At 40.6% G+C, this 16,310-nt stretch overlaps 1 protein-coding gene across 2 annotated transcripts in view; it reads left to right on the plus strand.

The window, feature by feature from the left end:
- ULK4 (unc-51 like kinase 4) overlaps positions 1–16,310 on the plus strand; it is a 684,359-nt gene that overhangs the window by 42,252 nt on the left and 625,797 nt on the right. For both annotated transcript variants that reach the window (XM_046001316.1, XM_046001317.1), the window contains exon 17: positions 5,289–5,367. In XM_046001316.1, the coding sequence (XP_045857272.1) occupies positions 5,289–5,367 (79 nt within the window). The remainder of the gene's footprint in view (positions 1–5,288; positions 5,368–16,310) is intronic.

The raw sequence follows: 16,310 nt of genomic DNA on the forward strand, positions 1-16,310 counted from the left end.
GTTAGACACTTAACTGAATGCACCACCCAGGTGCCCCTCCTGTCTCTTTACTCTTCATTCCCTTTTGCTTTCTTGCTCTTTTGTTGAGATATAATTCACATATCATAAGGTTCACTTTTTTTTGTTTATATTGAGTTTGTTTATTTATTTGTTTATTATTTACTTGAGCAGTTTTAAATTCACAGCAAAATTCAGAGGAAGGTATAGATTTCTCCTATGCCTCCTGCCCCCATACAGGCTAGCCTCCCCTATTATCACCCCCCACTCCCATTAGATCACTATGTTTGTTAGAACTGATAAACCTATATTGGCACGGTGTAATAACCCACAGTTCATAGTTTACAGTTTAAACTTGGTTTATACATTCCATGGTTTGGACAAATGTATTATAACCTGTATTGTCCTTATAGTATCATATGGAATATTTTCATTGCCCTAAAAATCTGCACTCTGCCTATTCATTCCTCTGACAATCACTGAAATTTTACTTTCTCCATCGTTTCACCTTTTCCAGAATGCCCTACTGGTAATCCTACAATAATGGGATATGATATGTATCCTCAGGATTGGCTTCTTTCACTTAGTAATAGGCATTTAAGGTTCCTCCATCTCTTTTCATAGCTTGACAGCTCATTTCTTTTTAGTGCCAAATATCTCCTCATCTACATGTACCAGAGTTTGTTCACACACTGAAGGACCCCCTGCTTCCTTCCAAGTTTAGCATTTATGAATAAAAGTGCTGTAAACACCATGTGGACATATGCTTTCAACTCTTCTGGGTAAGGCCCAAGGAGTAGGATTGCTGGATTGTTTAGTAGGAGTATGTTTAATTTTGTAAGAAACTTTGAAACTGTCTTCCAAAGTGGCTATACTATGTTGCATTCCCAACAACAATGAATGAGAGTTCCTGTTGCTCCATAGCCTTGCTAACATTTGGTGTTGTCAGTGTTTTGGATTTTGGCCATACTTACTGGGGTTTAGTAGTATATTGTTTTAATTTGCATTTCCCTGTTGACATATGATGTGGAGTGTTTTCTCATATGTTTATTTGCCATCTGTTCATCTTTTTTGCTGAGGTATCTGTTAAGATCTTTGGCTCGTTTTTTCATTTGGTTGTTTTCTTACTGAGTTTTAAGAGGTCTTTGTATATTTTGAATGACAGTCTTATATGAGGTATGCCTTTTGTAAATATCTTCTTCCAGTCTGTGGCTTGTCTTCTCATTTTCCTTATGTTACCTTTCACAGAATAGAAATTGCTTTTTCTTTCTTTCTTTCTTTCATTCATATAAGCAGGGGGGAGTGGCAGGGAGAGGGAGAGGGAGAAGCAGGTTCCCCTCTGAGCAGGGAGCATGATGCAGTGCTCCACGACCCTGGGATCATGACCTGAGCTGAAGGCAGTCATTTAACCAACTGAGCCACCCCGGTGCCCCTAGAAGTTCTTATTTAGATAAAGTCCAGGTTATTAATTATTAATTTCATGGCGTGTGCCTTTGGTGGTTGTATCTAAAAAGTCCTTGCCACACCTGAGGTTATGTAGGTTTTTTTTTCCCCCTATGTTACCTTCCAGCAGTTTTATACTTTGACATCTTACACTTGGGTCTTTGATCTATTTTGAATTTTTATAAAGTGAGCAAGATCTGTTTCCAGATCCTTCCTTTATTTTTTTTTTTGCATGTATATTAACACAATTTGTTGAAAAGACCATCTTTGCTCCATTGTATTGCCTTAGCTCCTTTTCAAAGATCCTTTAAGTCTATTAATGTGAGTCTGTTTCTTAGTCCTTTGTTCTGTTTCATTGATCCTTTTGTTTATTCTTTTGTTAATACCACACTGTCTTGATGACTTTAACTTTGTAGTGAACCTTGATGAAGTCCAGTGGCATCAGGCACCTGAATGCTTGAACATATGTATTCATTGTAGCCTCCTTGTCGTGCTTGGAAGAGAAGTTGGTTGAAGTTTCCCTCTACGCTTGGGTATACTTTTAATTCTTTGTTACATGGTGTGTAGTAATATGCTTTGTAGTTTATACTGCTTTTAGTTACAAGGAATCTTTTTCTCATTTTGAGGTTTATATTGAAATTCTTCTTTTGAGGTTTATATTGAAAACCCTGTTCTACTTTCTTTGACCTCATGCAGTGATATAGTCACTTCTTTCCTACTAAGGTGTTTAGTTACCTTATATTTGGTGTCGATGTTCTGTTTATTCAGGGCCTACTTGATGCAAGGGACTCTCTTGATGTTGGCATTGGTGAGCAGTACCAAGGCCTTGCCTTCCTTGGCCTTCTGTGTTGGTGGGGGACACAGATAATAAACACATGAAGAAGGAAGTACTTTTAGATCTACTCTAATGTAGCCTCTAGCTGTATGTGGTTATTAAAATTTAAATTTCAAAGTAATTCCACAAAACATTCTTAACTTGTACCAGCTCTATTTTAAGTGTTTAATAGTCACATGTGACCAATGGATACTCTCTTGAACAGTGTAGATAAAGAACCTATCTGTCATTGCATGAAGGTTATTGGCCAGTGCAGTTTTGCATAATATCATGAATATGGGGACACTTCTGAGGTACAGTTTAACCGGACACTAGGGACATCCAAAGTGGTGACATTTAAGAAGAAAGTTATTTATGAGAAGAAGTCTTTTTTGAGGGCATCATATATAGGATATAGTTGTATGTAAGTATTTGGTATAAGCTGAGAAAGGTTTTTATTAAATATTTCATAATTTAAAACTAAGAATGTTAAGATAGTGTGTTAACTCTTGTTCTGATAGGAATCATATCTGGTGAAATTGAAGCATAATTCACTTGGCTGTGGTCACAGAATGGGTCAGTGGTAGAACAGTGATTAGGTGCTTTTTCTTGTAACTTTTGGTCCAATGTCCTACCAAATCTTTTTCAAAATGATCACTTTTATTTATTTTTTATTTTTTAAAGATTTTAAAAATTTATTTGACAGAGACCACAAATAGGCAGAGAGTCAGGCAGAGAGAGAGGAGGAAGCAGAATCCTTGCTGAGCAAAGAGCCCGATGTGGGGCTCGATCCCAGGATCCTGGGATCAGGACCTGAGCCGAAGGCAGAGGCTTTAACCAACTGAGCCACCCAGGTGCCCCAAAATGATCACTTTTAAAGAATAATCTTAAGACCATGTTTTCAACAGATGGTGTTGAGAAAACTGGACAGACACATGCAAAACAATGAAACTGGACTACTTTCTTACACCAAATACAAAAATAACCTCAAAATGGAACCAGGGCTTACATGTGGGACCTGAAACCCTCAAAATCCTAGAAGTGAGCATAGGCAGTGATGACTCTGACATCAGCCATAGCAACATTTTTCTAGATGTCTCCTGAGGCAAGGGAAATAAAAGGAAAAATAAACTCTTGGGGTTACATCAAAATAAAAGCTTCTGCACAGTGAAGAAAACAAAACTAAAAGGCAACCTATGGAATGGGAGAACATATTTGCAAATGATCTATTGATAAAACTTATATAACTCAAGACCCAGAAAACAAGTAATCCAATTAAAGAATGGGCAGAAGACCTAGACATTTCTCCAAAGAAGACCTTGACATGGCAGCAGACACATGAAGAGATGTTCAGCATCACTGATGATCAGGGAAATGCAAATCAAAACTAGTGACCTAGTGCTCGCTTCGGCAGCACATATACAAAACTAGTGACCTATCCCCTCACACCTGTCAGAATGGCTAAAATCAACAAGAGACAAGTGCCGGTGAGGATGTGGAGAAAAAGGAACCCTCTTACACTGTTGGTGGGAACGCAAACTGGTGTAGCCACTGTGGAAAACAGTGTGGAGGTTCCTCAAAAAATTAAAAATACAACTACCATATGATCCAGTAATTACTACTGAGTATTTACCAAAGAATACAAAAACACTAATTCAAAGGGATACATGCACCCCTATGTATTTTGCAGCATTATTTACAATAGTCAAACTGTAGAAGCAGCCCAAGTGTATATCGATAGGTGAATGGATAAAGAAGATATAATGTAATATCATTCAGCCATAAAGAATGGAATCTTGTCATTTGCGACAATATGGATGGAGCTGGAGAGTATGATGTAAGCAAAATAAGTCAGCCAGAGAAAGACAAAAACCATATGATTTCACTCATATATGGAATTAAAGGAAAAAAAAAACAAACAAACCAGAAACCAGACTGTTAACTATAAAGAACAAACTGATGGTTACCAGAGAGAAGGTGGGTGGGGGGGGATGGGTGAAACCGGTGACGGGGGTGAAGTGGCGGACTGGCCGAATCACTATATTGTACACCTGAAACTTCTATAACACTGCTTGAAGAACACTGGAATTAAAATCTAAATAACAGTATAATGTGTTTTATTTAGAGGCAGGATGCTAGTCATACAAATGCCTAGGACTTCTTTTGTAAATGTTATGAGATTTGAATGGTTAATTCAAGAAGTATTGAAATCTGTTAGAATGATGTCTCTATGTTAGAGTTCTGATAACATGAATACTTTCCTGTGGGCCTTCTTGGAGTCTGACTTGTTTCCCTCCATGGGTCCTGTGTAGTTAAGAACCCCAAAAGTTGAGAGACTCTCTGGCTGGTATACACACTAATTAGCCCTGAGAGCATGCAAGCATCAATGTGAATACAGTGCTTAAAAAAAAATACAGTTCTAATCAACTCACATGTCCAACTATTTTCTCCAATTAAAAAAATCTTCTGACTGAACTGCAAATCATCTGAAAATGATATGTAATAATTTATTGACCTTATTTTCTGTTGAATAATGATACAGAAACAGCTCACTAAAACTAGTAGTTTTTGGAACAATATTTGTAAGATCTAGGATTGTAAAAAATTTCTATAAAAGTGGATATATAAATATTTAACTGTTCTATTATTTTTTATCACTTAAAAATAAAACCCTTGGTCTGCTACTAAGTGGGACCTAACCTTTAGCAAAATACTGCTGTACCCAGGAGTAAAAGTGTTCATTACATTTTTTTTCTTCTCTCTGGTTAAGGCCCTTCATAAAGTTTATTTAGCATTCTACCATAAAAGCCCAACTTGTTCAACTTGAGTCGCTATTAGACTCAATCCCCTGCAGAGGGCATTGCTGCTCTTGTCCCTTCGTGTACATGAGGGCCATATATGTGGGGAGTGAATGCTCATCCTAGCACGCCTCATTTTGATCTTACGTTAATGCTTAGAATCGTGTAATGTAACTAGGACTAGTTACCTGGGTCTCTAACTCTCTTCTTCAGAGTTTATTTTTCTCCATTAACAGACGGGCCAAGGTCGCTCGCGTGATTGGTTTACTGGCCTCGCACACAACTGAGCTCCAAGAAAATACACCTGTTACTGAGGTAATTCTCTTTTATTGCTAGAATGTTACAAATGACAAAAAAAGGTTGTTCCTGACTTTGTAATTTAGAACAGGAAGCTTTCATTGACCTTCACTTAAGTTTTCTTTGTGGAATTGTGGCAATTATAAAATAACCTCAGTAGACCCTTAGGCATAAATACAGCCGCACATTTACAACCTATTCTGTTATTAAAGATGATAACGGCGGAGTTAAAAGGCTTGTGGGCTCTGTTCATCATTATTTCAAGAATTTTTGGATAACCCTTATTTCATTACTAGTTTTCTTGTAGTCTACTCAACATCTTATTATACTTAATTTATTTCCTAGTTGAAGCATAGCTCATAATTCCAATTAAAATCCTTTCAACCCTTTCATGTTTTTATCCTCATCAGTTGTCAGTTAGTTCGGACAACAATCCAAGTATTTAATGGCCATGCATGCTTGAAAGAGATTTTGAGGGGCACCTGGGTGGCTCAGTGGTTTAAGCCTCTGCCTTCGGCCCGGGTCACGATCTCAGGGTCCTGGGATTGAGTCCCGCATCGGGCTCTCTGCTCAGCAGGGATCCTGCTTCCCTCTCACTCTCTCTGCCTGTCTCTCTGCCTACTTGTGATCTCTCTCTGTCAAAAAAAAAAAAAAAAAAAAAGAAAGAGATTTTGAAATATTCTGAAATATTTTGAAAATACTGCTACTGGGAATTGTTTAGTAAATCTAAGTCCCATCAAGTGAATGCTACCATTGTACTGCCTTTCTGAGCATCCTTTACCCCTTGTACTAGGGGAGTGTCAAGAGTTGAAATAGGCAAAAAGAACCAAGGCTTGTAAGGGCAAGGGCAAGAACTTCTGAAGGAAGGAGAACGTGGGAAGAAGGAAGTGGAAAGAAGAGTGCGGGAGGTTTGTAGAACCAGGACCTGATGCTGTGGTAGTTAGGGCTTGAGGAGGACTCATTTAGCCAAGTATTGTCCAATAGAACTTTCTGTAGTGATGGAAAATGTTATGTAACTTTGCTTTCCAGTACCTTAGCCAGTTGGTGGGATGGTATCCCAGTTATCCCTGTTCTGAGTGGCCATGCACAGACAGTTAATTTAAGGTCCCTGCATTTCCTTTGCTCTTAATTCCATCCCTACTTCCTGCAAATTGCAAACGGTGAGATCACTGTGTCACTAAGACTAATCTTTTTCTTGTTTTTATGGGACCAAAAAGAATGAATTGTGACCTTAGCAACCCTTGGCTATCAGAGATGTATAAGCTTGACTTTTCTAAGACCAAGCAGATAGGGCAGTATCACTAAGCAGAGAGGCTTTTAGCTCAAAAGTTGGGGGGCTTCTTCTGACGACTCAGAGGAAGGGTTTCCAGTGAAACAGAGTGGTACTCTAGGAGATGAAAGAGAAGTTAAAGAAAATTCTACGACAAGTCCTGACATTCTAGAGGGCATTCCTAGGTAATCAGAACAGGTAGTCAGTACTCAGGAGCAGCGTGCCATGAAGAGTGAGACCCTGAAGATGTAAAATAGGACTGTTGAATTAAAATGTTCAATAGGTGCCAAAATGAGTGGGGTGAATACTTTAGGAAGCTGAGTTAGTGGATTTGAAGATTAGCTGCATGAATTCTTTTAGGATTCAGAAGGAAAAGAGAAGAGTTAAAAATTATTAACTACAAAAGAATGGAAGAGAGTTCCAGAAGATCTGTTCTGCTGTCCGGTACGGCAGACACTAGCCAAAATGACGTTTGAGCCTTTGAAAAGCAGGTAGTCTGAATTGAGATGAGCTTCAAGTAGAGCACACATACCAGATTTTGAAGACTCAGTATGGGGGTGTGGGGGGAAGCATCTCACCTGTAAATTTTTTATAGATTACATTTTCAAATGATAATATTTTGGCTATATTTGGATAAATACATTATTACAATTAATTTCATTTCTTTTTATTTTTTGATGTGGCTCCTGGAAATATTAAAATTACCTTTGTGGTTTGAATTGTATTTCTGTTGGACTGTACTTGTCTAAGATAAACATAATGGGATTTCAAGGCTAGATCAAAGCAAACTTTCATGAAAGAAATAATAGAAGAAAATTTCACTCTGAGCTGAAGAAAGACAATCTATAGATGAAAGGTTTCCAAATGTCAGGCAAGATATTGAAAAAATGTACACATTTAGACCTATCCTGGTGAAATTTGTAATTACCAAGAGAAAAAGAAAACCAAACTCAGGTTATAAACAAAAGTGAATTAGACTTGCATATAATTTACTTGTAACACTACAAGCTGAAGATACGGAAAACAATAGAAATAGAATAAAACTTCAGGGATTATGTGACCTTAAATTTCTCTATGCAGCTACCCTGTTGCCTGCTTTTGAGGACAAAAGGAAGACTTTTTCAGAAATTCAGAGACTCAGTCTTAATTTCACCAACATTTCTAAAAACTTGAACTTGAGCAAGCTACTTGACTAGCTCCCTATAATCAAATTTTCAGGTAAAGAACAAATATAAACAATGAATCATTAATATTTAAATCCAAATGATAGCTATTAATGTGACATGTAACTTAGAAAGAATGGATTCTTCAGAAAGAATAAATATGCTCTGAAAATATTAATGGTAGCATGGAAGTAAATTTTACATTGTTTTAGAAGATCTGGAAGGGAGAGAAGGGAATAGGAAAGGGCGAGACTAATTGCTGTTCTTTTACTAATTGAACATTTCTTGAGTATCTCTTATGGGCATGGCAATGTGTTACATGCAGGAAGACCATTACTTGAGGCAGGTTCTTATCTTATTCTAGAAGAAATTCATAGATACTGATTTATTGTATTGATACTCTTTTGTTCCTTGTTTGATAAATATTTGTCAGTGGCCGTGTATATACAAGGTAGCTGGGGGAAGGGTGAACAGCAGGTGCACAGGATTGGTGATGGAAAAGTGGTTGGCATGTTTCGAGGAACAACACGGAGGTGATGCAGCTGGAACTGAGCGAGAGGGAGACTCAGGAAGAGGACATAGGATATGAAGTTACTGAGATAGCTAGGGACTTGGTCATCCCAAGCCTTGTTGTAAGCCCTGGTCAGAACTGGGACTTTATTCCAAATGAGATGGGAAGCCATTAGAGGAATTTGAGCAGAGGAGAGAGCCTTGATAGGGCTTATGTTCGAAGAGGATCACTGTGTTACAAGGATGGGGTAAGGTAGAATCAGAACACTAAGAGCCAGTGGTATGTGGTAGTTCAGATGAGGGGTGGTGGTGACTTGGACTAGGTTCGTAGTGGTAGATGTGGTAAAAAGTGATTTTATTCTGGATATATGCTTTCTGGATAGATCTCAAAATGTTGACAGATTGGCTGATTGCTGTGATATTTGAAGGCAGACTTTAATAACCAGGTCTAGCCAATATAAATTCTAAAATTCACTATGAAGAGTACTGAGGCATCAGAGAAATGCAAATCAAAACCAAAATGACATACCAAGGGAGTTGCCAGGTTGGCAAAAATGAAAAAGCCTAAATGTTGGTGAAAGTACTGAACAGAAGGAAGGCTTGTATGCTGCTGGTGGGAATGTGTTTGGGCACAGGCTCTCTGGAAAATGGAGGACATCTTTACTCCATAAGCCAGCACCCCCTGTCTTGTAACCACGTGACATGCTCAAGAATGTATATTACCAGCATTATTTGCAACAGCCCTAAGTGTGAAATAGCCCCTATATCTATCAACAGTAGAATGGACAAAGTGTGGCACCTTCGCACAGTGGGATACTAAATGGCATTGTGAATAGTGAACCCCAGCTTGGAGCAGCAAGCCTGAACGAATCTCCTCATCATGGACAGTGTCCTGGACATCAGTAGGACATTCCCTGGGGAAAGATTCATGTATAGATTCAGAAATATCCAGGGGCTGTGAAGGTTCTTGTTTAGAACATAGTTGCCTCTTGATGCCAGATGTCATGAAGGAGAGGCGGATGTCGGTAGATGTCATAGAAGGTGTGGAGGTGAGGGGTGCCTTGTGGCAGAATCTGGGAAGACAGGCTGGAGGCCAAGACTGGAACTGAGAGGTTGTCTGCACCCCCGTGGTGTCCTTGTGCTTGGGGCTTCCTATGGCAGTGACTGCAGACAGTATGTTGTGCTGTTGTAGGAATTCCCGTGGGTCTGAGCAGAAGGCCTCTGCCCTAGCTGGGGACCTGTAAGTCACCCCAAGTGATGTGCTTGGCTTACCCATGGCTCCATGCTGGTGGTTTGTCCCCCTGGTGATTGCTGTTGTCACTGAGATTATTTGGTGGGGGCAGTTCTGGAAGCATCCTTGTCTCTGTGCACCCAGGTTGTTCCTTAGCCCATGCTTCCCTCCCTTCAGCGACTGGGTACCCCATGTTCTCAAAATACTGGCCCACTCCTGTTGCTGTTCCTTATTAAACATTGCATCCTTGATGCTGCCTGTGTTGACAGGGGAGGAATGGGTGTTAATTCCTGAGGTTCTGGTGTCTTTCATTCATGTACTGTTCAAATTATTAATTTGAAATGAAACTTGGGAGAAATTATACTTACTTTAAAAATGCAGTAATGTGTCATGAGTTATCTGGGAAACTTCTGAATTATGCATATTGTGAACTAAGTTCCTTTGGATAATGAGAAGTTCCCAGAGTAACTTGAAATTGTGCCAGGTGCTCCTGATGATGCCATCTTCTATTCTGTTATTTCTCACACTTTTTCATTCTTAATTCCTGCTATGGACGGTTGTGACAATTAAAGCAGCCACTAGAGGGCACTCAAACACTGGAAACAAAGTTTGACAAGTGGATTGTATCTTCAACTTGAAGAAGCTGGCTTAACAGGTATACAGTACAGGGTTTCATCTTTTCCCTGGTTTTTGGAGTTTTTACTGCATGGCCTGTGATTTTATTCCATTACCAATTATTACCATTTGAGATAAAATGGTAATAATGGCAGCCTATCCAGAAAAATAGTCCTTTCAGGGGGTTTGAGAACCACATGGAGTGCATTGGTGAATCTTAGCTTCAGAACTCTGGAGACCGGCTTTCTGTAACACTCGTAATTGTGGGTGTTCATAGATACTTTTCAGTAAATCATGAATAAAATCTCAAGTGTGAGATATGTCCTGATTTTGGCAGTAGGTTTACTGCTGGTGGACCCTTTTCCCATTGTGACTGAAGATCTTATAGACATTTTAAAGGCATAGAACCTCATTTTATAATTTATCTTTGTATCCCACAGTGCCTGGCCAGCAGAGCAGCGAGTACTTTAGGCCCTGAGTCAACGTTGAAGGGTTTAATAAACGATTAAAAGAATGTAGGGAAGTATGGCAGTATAATTTGTTACGAAGAGAAGAGATGGTGGAAAGCTATTTTGCTGTCCTGGTGGTATAATTTAAGTCACTTTCATCTAATTTATCACCAGGGGCCACAGAAAAGAGCTGGTTTTATTCTCTTAGATGTATTTAGAAGCATTTATTCCATTCTCTATTTTTTTCTACAGAAAGAAATAGCCAGGTTCTTAAGCCTATCTTCCTAGATAATACACTTACCCGCCCCCTGTAATGATAACGATTCTTATGTGTAATAATTTTTAAGAAATATTCTTGATGTTCTGCTGCATAGATTGTCTTATGCAACGGTTATATTTTAGGAAGTTGAATATAGGATCTAAAAATTAGAACTGGAAGGAAAATTAACGGACATCCTAGTTTGATCCCTTCATTAAACATTTTTTTTTTCATTGAACATTTTTGTTGTGGAAGATCTGTACATAAAAGTAGACAAGAATAAGGGGATACCACTCACTTCCCATAATCACCAGCACTTTGCCAATGTTGACATCTTACCTCTCTCGGCACCCCCCCATCTCATTCTCTCTTTCCCCCCCTCCTTGTTATGGTAGTATGTTTTAAAAAATCCCAGATGTCATAAATATTTCAGTATATTTAACAGAAAAGAATTTTTTAATTAAAGTTATCACACCCAACAAAATCATTAGTGTTTTCTGAATATCTTCCAGTATCCTGTCAGTACTCAGATTTTTTTTCTTTTTTCTATTTTTTTTTTTTTGAAGTAGTAACTAGTAAAAGTTTATGGTGCACATACCAAAGGGACAGTTTATAAACTGGGAGCACTCAAAACATGGAATGAGGCTCAGTGGTATGCTGTTGTAAAGCAGTTTATATACTGTGAAGGCAGGAAGTATTTTTTCTTTACAGTGATTGGTTATAATATTGGAGTTCTCTTAAAGGGAGTTGGTTAAGTGTTACCTCCTATCGATTCTGGGGAACTGTTTACATTTCACTTACGATATCCAGAGGAAAAGCAAGAAGTGAACTAGGCCAAGTTATCCGTGCTTATTCTGCAAAATAAGTTAAAAATTAAACTTTGCTTGTATGACTGTTTTTGTCCACTCAGGGAATTTTCTGGTTTGTTTGATTTTGATTTTTAATAATTCCCTCTTTCAAGTCATGCTCTCAACAGGCCAAAGAGTTCCATATTTGCTCTTTTCCATTATAAGTTGTCAGGCTGGAAGGCCATGGAGCCACTGTCTTTATCACTCATGTGGTGGCTGTTAATTTCACCCAGTTGCCTGATTTCTAAGGATGCCATTTGGTGTGCACGTGGCTACTGAGAGATAGGTGAAACCCCCGTGTGTGTACAACACAGTAGGTAGGTTCGTCTGATGACTATAAGGAGAACAGTAGCCAAGGACTGAAACATCCCCCAGAGCAGGGATTCTGAGGAGCCAAGATTTAATCGGTTAAATGGGCCTATGGAAAAGGTATTGCTTATTTGGTGGAAAAAATTTTTCTCTGGTCTTTAGGATCCTTTAGATTTTGGGTAGCAATTTCTGATTTGTTGACCTAGAAACAACACTTCACCAATGACAGGACATGTACCCCCTTGTTGACACTCCCATTTTGGAGGACCACTAGAGAGAAACCACTTACTTCAGTTTGTATGGCTGGAGGAGCATTGAGGGTCTTGTTAAAACTTTTTTCATTAATTGCAGAAAAATCAGGGAGGTTTTTCAAATTCATTAACTCCCAGTTGAAGAAAAAGCATTCTCTTTTAAGATTTTATTTGAGAGAGAGAGAATGAGAGAGAGTGAGCATGAGAGGGGGAAGGTCAGAGGGAGAAGCAGACCCTTTGCTGAGCAGGGAGCCTGATGCAGGACTCAATTTGGGACTCCAGGATCGTGACCTGAGTGGAAGGCAGTAGCTCAATGAACTGAGCCACCCAGGTGCCCAAGAAAAAGCATTCTGACAAATATAAAGAAACCAGAGCTTTTTTGAATAATAGGATTTGGATGTTCACAGGAGGCTCACCTATGAGGTGTTGCTTTATGTATGAATGATCCTATGTTTCAATCTGGCTAGCATTCGAGGAGTCCTATTTAGTCATTTTGGGTGCAGGATATCCTAACCTACAGTGTCCAGACCATTTGGGTGGGGAACCTTTGTGTATGTTATTACCACAGAGAATGAATAACCAGTATTACTAAAAGAGGTCGAGTAGATAGATCCAAGAACCCCCCAGTCAGGGGCAATGTGGACATCATGGTTATTCTTTGTCATGTAAGCATCAGTACGTGCCCATCTTAAATGGCTGTGGTTTAAATGTGGGTCAGAACAAAAACATTCCTTTGAATTTGGCTTAGCAGTCTGTGTATCGTATTGTTGATAAATGATTGGTTTCCTTTCAATGGTCCCCTGAATAGTCACGTATCCAGTAAGTAAAACTTATTTATCTTATATAATGGGATTACGGAGGCATTCCATTTACCTACAGAGTTTTCATTGAACTAGAACAGCTTCTGTAATTTCCTTGACAATGTGATTAAAGGTATCATTGTCATTATCTAATTTAAAATCTGTCCTGATAGAGAGAAGTGCAGTCTCCTCCATCTGAGTCAAACTTAGAGGGATGGTTACAAAGTAAGTCTGGAACATGCTCCAAATCTGGTCTCATTAAGTTTCTTTATGCACAGGGTCAGTTTATCCAGCAATAAGGTTTCTGGTGGTTGTGGACCATTTCCTTGATGGTCCCATTTTGTAACTTTTCATTGAGCCAGAGTTGAAATGGGGTCTTGCATTGCATTTAGATAATGTAGGCTCTAGGTCTTTTAATTTCAAACATTTCCCTATGGTGTTTTAGTGCCATCTTTTAAAGACAAATGTCATTTGTTTTAGCCAAAGCTGGAATTTCGGAAATTTTATCCCACCCTCTTGATGTCATTTCAATGGTCCTTAATCACCTGCATTTCCTGTGAACTGTAGTTTTTGATGTATAGCCTTGATTAGACGCAAGTTCAGTTTTTTGGCGAGCGAATAGGAATTCTTCAGAGTTGGTGCTGTGTATTTCCTGTTGCCTCACGGAGTATTCTGTATTCTCATAAATACTTGGTTTTTGGTATAAAATCTTGTTTGAAATCTACCAAGTTCTCCTTTATTTTGAACATGAATGAGTGTTGAATTTGGTTATAGGACATCTATAAAGTTTTTCTCTGTATCTCTATTAACAGGTATTGTTGGCATTCCTAAAATTAAATCATCGTTGTGTTTTTAGAAGAAACTCCATTTGGCTTGTGATATATTACATTTTCAAAATCTGTTGGCTTTTTTTGTGCTAATGTTTCTTGTAGATTTGTGCCCATTTTTCTCCCAGAACATCAGTTTCTTGAAGAATGCAAGTCACTTGTCTTTTTTTTTTTTTTTCCTGTATTTTATTTATTAGTTAGAGAGAGAGTGCCTAAGCAGGGGGAGAGGGAGAAGCAGGCTCTCCACTGAGCATGGAGCCCAGACATGGGACTTGATCTGAGGACCTTGGGATCACAACCTGAGCCAAAGGCAGTTCTTTAATCAACTGAGCCTCCCAGACGCCCCCCAAGCCACTTGTCTTGTAGAATGTTCCACATTTTGGATTTGTCTGTTTTTTTTTTTCCCCCTCTTGGTTTTCTAGTCCCTAAAGTTCCTATAAACTGTAAGTTAGGTCAAGAGGCTGGATTAGCTTCAGATTAAACTTTGTTTTGGGGTAAGAACTTATAGGTGATGTTGGTGTTTCATGTTTCATCATAGCGGGAAGCATATAGTGTCAGGTTTCCCCGTTAGTTTCAGTTACTTTGATCACTTGTTAAGCGGCGAGGCCAGGTATCTGCAGTGCTGAGGTATGTTTTTTTCTGGCAGTGTCACTTTAACTGTCATGTTAAATATACAATAAGGACATTTGTATGGATTATCAGTTTTGTTTTAACCTTCTTCTAAACCGAAATGGGCAGTTTTGGTTTATAACCTCTTGATGTACTAGCTGTCACTGATTGCTATTTTTTTCTCTTTTCATTCTCAACAGATTCACTAAGCTAATTACGCTATGCAACATTGTTATTGTCATTGGTAGGATAAACACATTTTGTGATTTAGTTGTTCAAGAGTGAGATCTCCTAAGAGTTCTTGACTGAAGAAAATGGACACTGTGTTATTCAGGCTCCTACTGTATTGGGTTTAGAATTAACTTTTATGTTAAGCAGTGGCTATATGGTGATGGGAAGCATTATTTACAGATTTCTCTGAACATTGCATGCTTTGGGAACTCTAGGCATAGGATGTGTTGAACTGCATTTAGAGACAGAGCTCATGTATATCGTGGAGGTCCTGGTACAGAGTGTTCAGCTACATAACTGCACCACTTCTGCCCGCCCCAGGGTGGGGGTGGGGTGGGGCAGGCATGAGTACTGCAGCGCCTCATTGCTAGCATGGCTGCCCTCCTGGCATTCTGCCGTGGTCCTTATGTGCCACACTCCTTTTTTTTTTTTAAAGATCTATTTAGGGCGCCTGGGTGGCTCAGTGGATTAAAGCCTCTGCCTTCGGCTCAGGTCATGATTCCCAGGGTCCTGGGATCGAACCCCACATCGGGCTCTCTGCTCAGCAGGGAGCCTGCTTCCTCCTCTCTCTCTGCCTGCCTCTCCACCTACTTGTGATCTCTCTCTCTCTCTGCCAAATAAATAAAAAACAACAACAAAAAAGATTTATTTATATGAGGGCAGGGGGAGAGACGAGGGGAGAGAGAGAGACGGGGTTGGGGGGAGAGAGAGAGACGGGGGTTGGGGGGGAGAGAGAGAGACGGGGTTGGGGGGGGAGAGAGAGAGACGGGGTTGGGGGGGAGAGAGAGACGGGGGTTGGGGGGGAGAGAGAGAGACGGGGGTTGGGGGGGAGAGAGAGACGGGGTGGGGGGGAGAGAGAGATGGGGGTTGGGGGGGAGAGAGAGACGGGGTTGGGGGGGAGAGAGAGAGCGGGTTGGGGGGGGGAGAGAGAGAGACCGAGACCGAGGGAGGGAGAGAGAGAGAGAGACGAGAGAGAGACCGAGAGAGAGAGAGAGACCAAGACCGAGGGAGAGAGAAAGAGAGACCCAGAGGAGACCGAGAGGGGGAGGGCGAGAGACCGAGGGGGGCGGAGAGAGACGGGGGGGGGTGGGAGAGAGAGAGACCGAGGGGGGGAGAAAGAGACCGAGGGGGGGGAGAGAGAGAGAGAGACCGAGGGGGGCGAGAGGGAGAGAGAGAGACCGAGACCGAGGGAGGAGGGAGGAGAGAGAGAGAGAGAGAGAGAGACCGAGAGAGAGAGAGAGGCAAGACCCGAGGGAGAGGAGAGAGAGAGACCCAGAGGGAGACCGAGAGGGGGGAGGGCGAGAGACCGAGGGGGGCGGAGAGAGACGGGGGGTGGGGGAGAGAGAGAGACCGAGGGGGGGGGGAGAGAGAGAGAGACCGAGGGGGCGAGAGAGAGAGAGAGAGAGACCGAGGGGGCGAGAGGAGAGAGAGAGAGAGAGACACCGAGGGGGCGAGAGAGAGAGAGAGAGAGACACCGAGGGGGCGAGAGAGAGAGAGGAGAGAGAGAGACACCGAGGGGGCGAGAGAGAGGAGAGAGAGAGACACCGAGGGGGCGAGAGAGAGAGAGAGAGAGACACCGAGGGGGGCGA

The sequence above is a fragment of the Meles meles genome, chromosome 4 (assembly GCF_922984935.1).
Source record: "Meles meles chromosome 4, mMelMel3.1 paternal haplotype, whole genome shotgun sequence".
Classification (NCBI taxonomy): Eukaryota; Metazoa; Chordata; class Mammalia; order Carnivora; family Mustelidae; genus Meles; species Meles meles.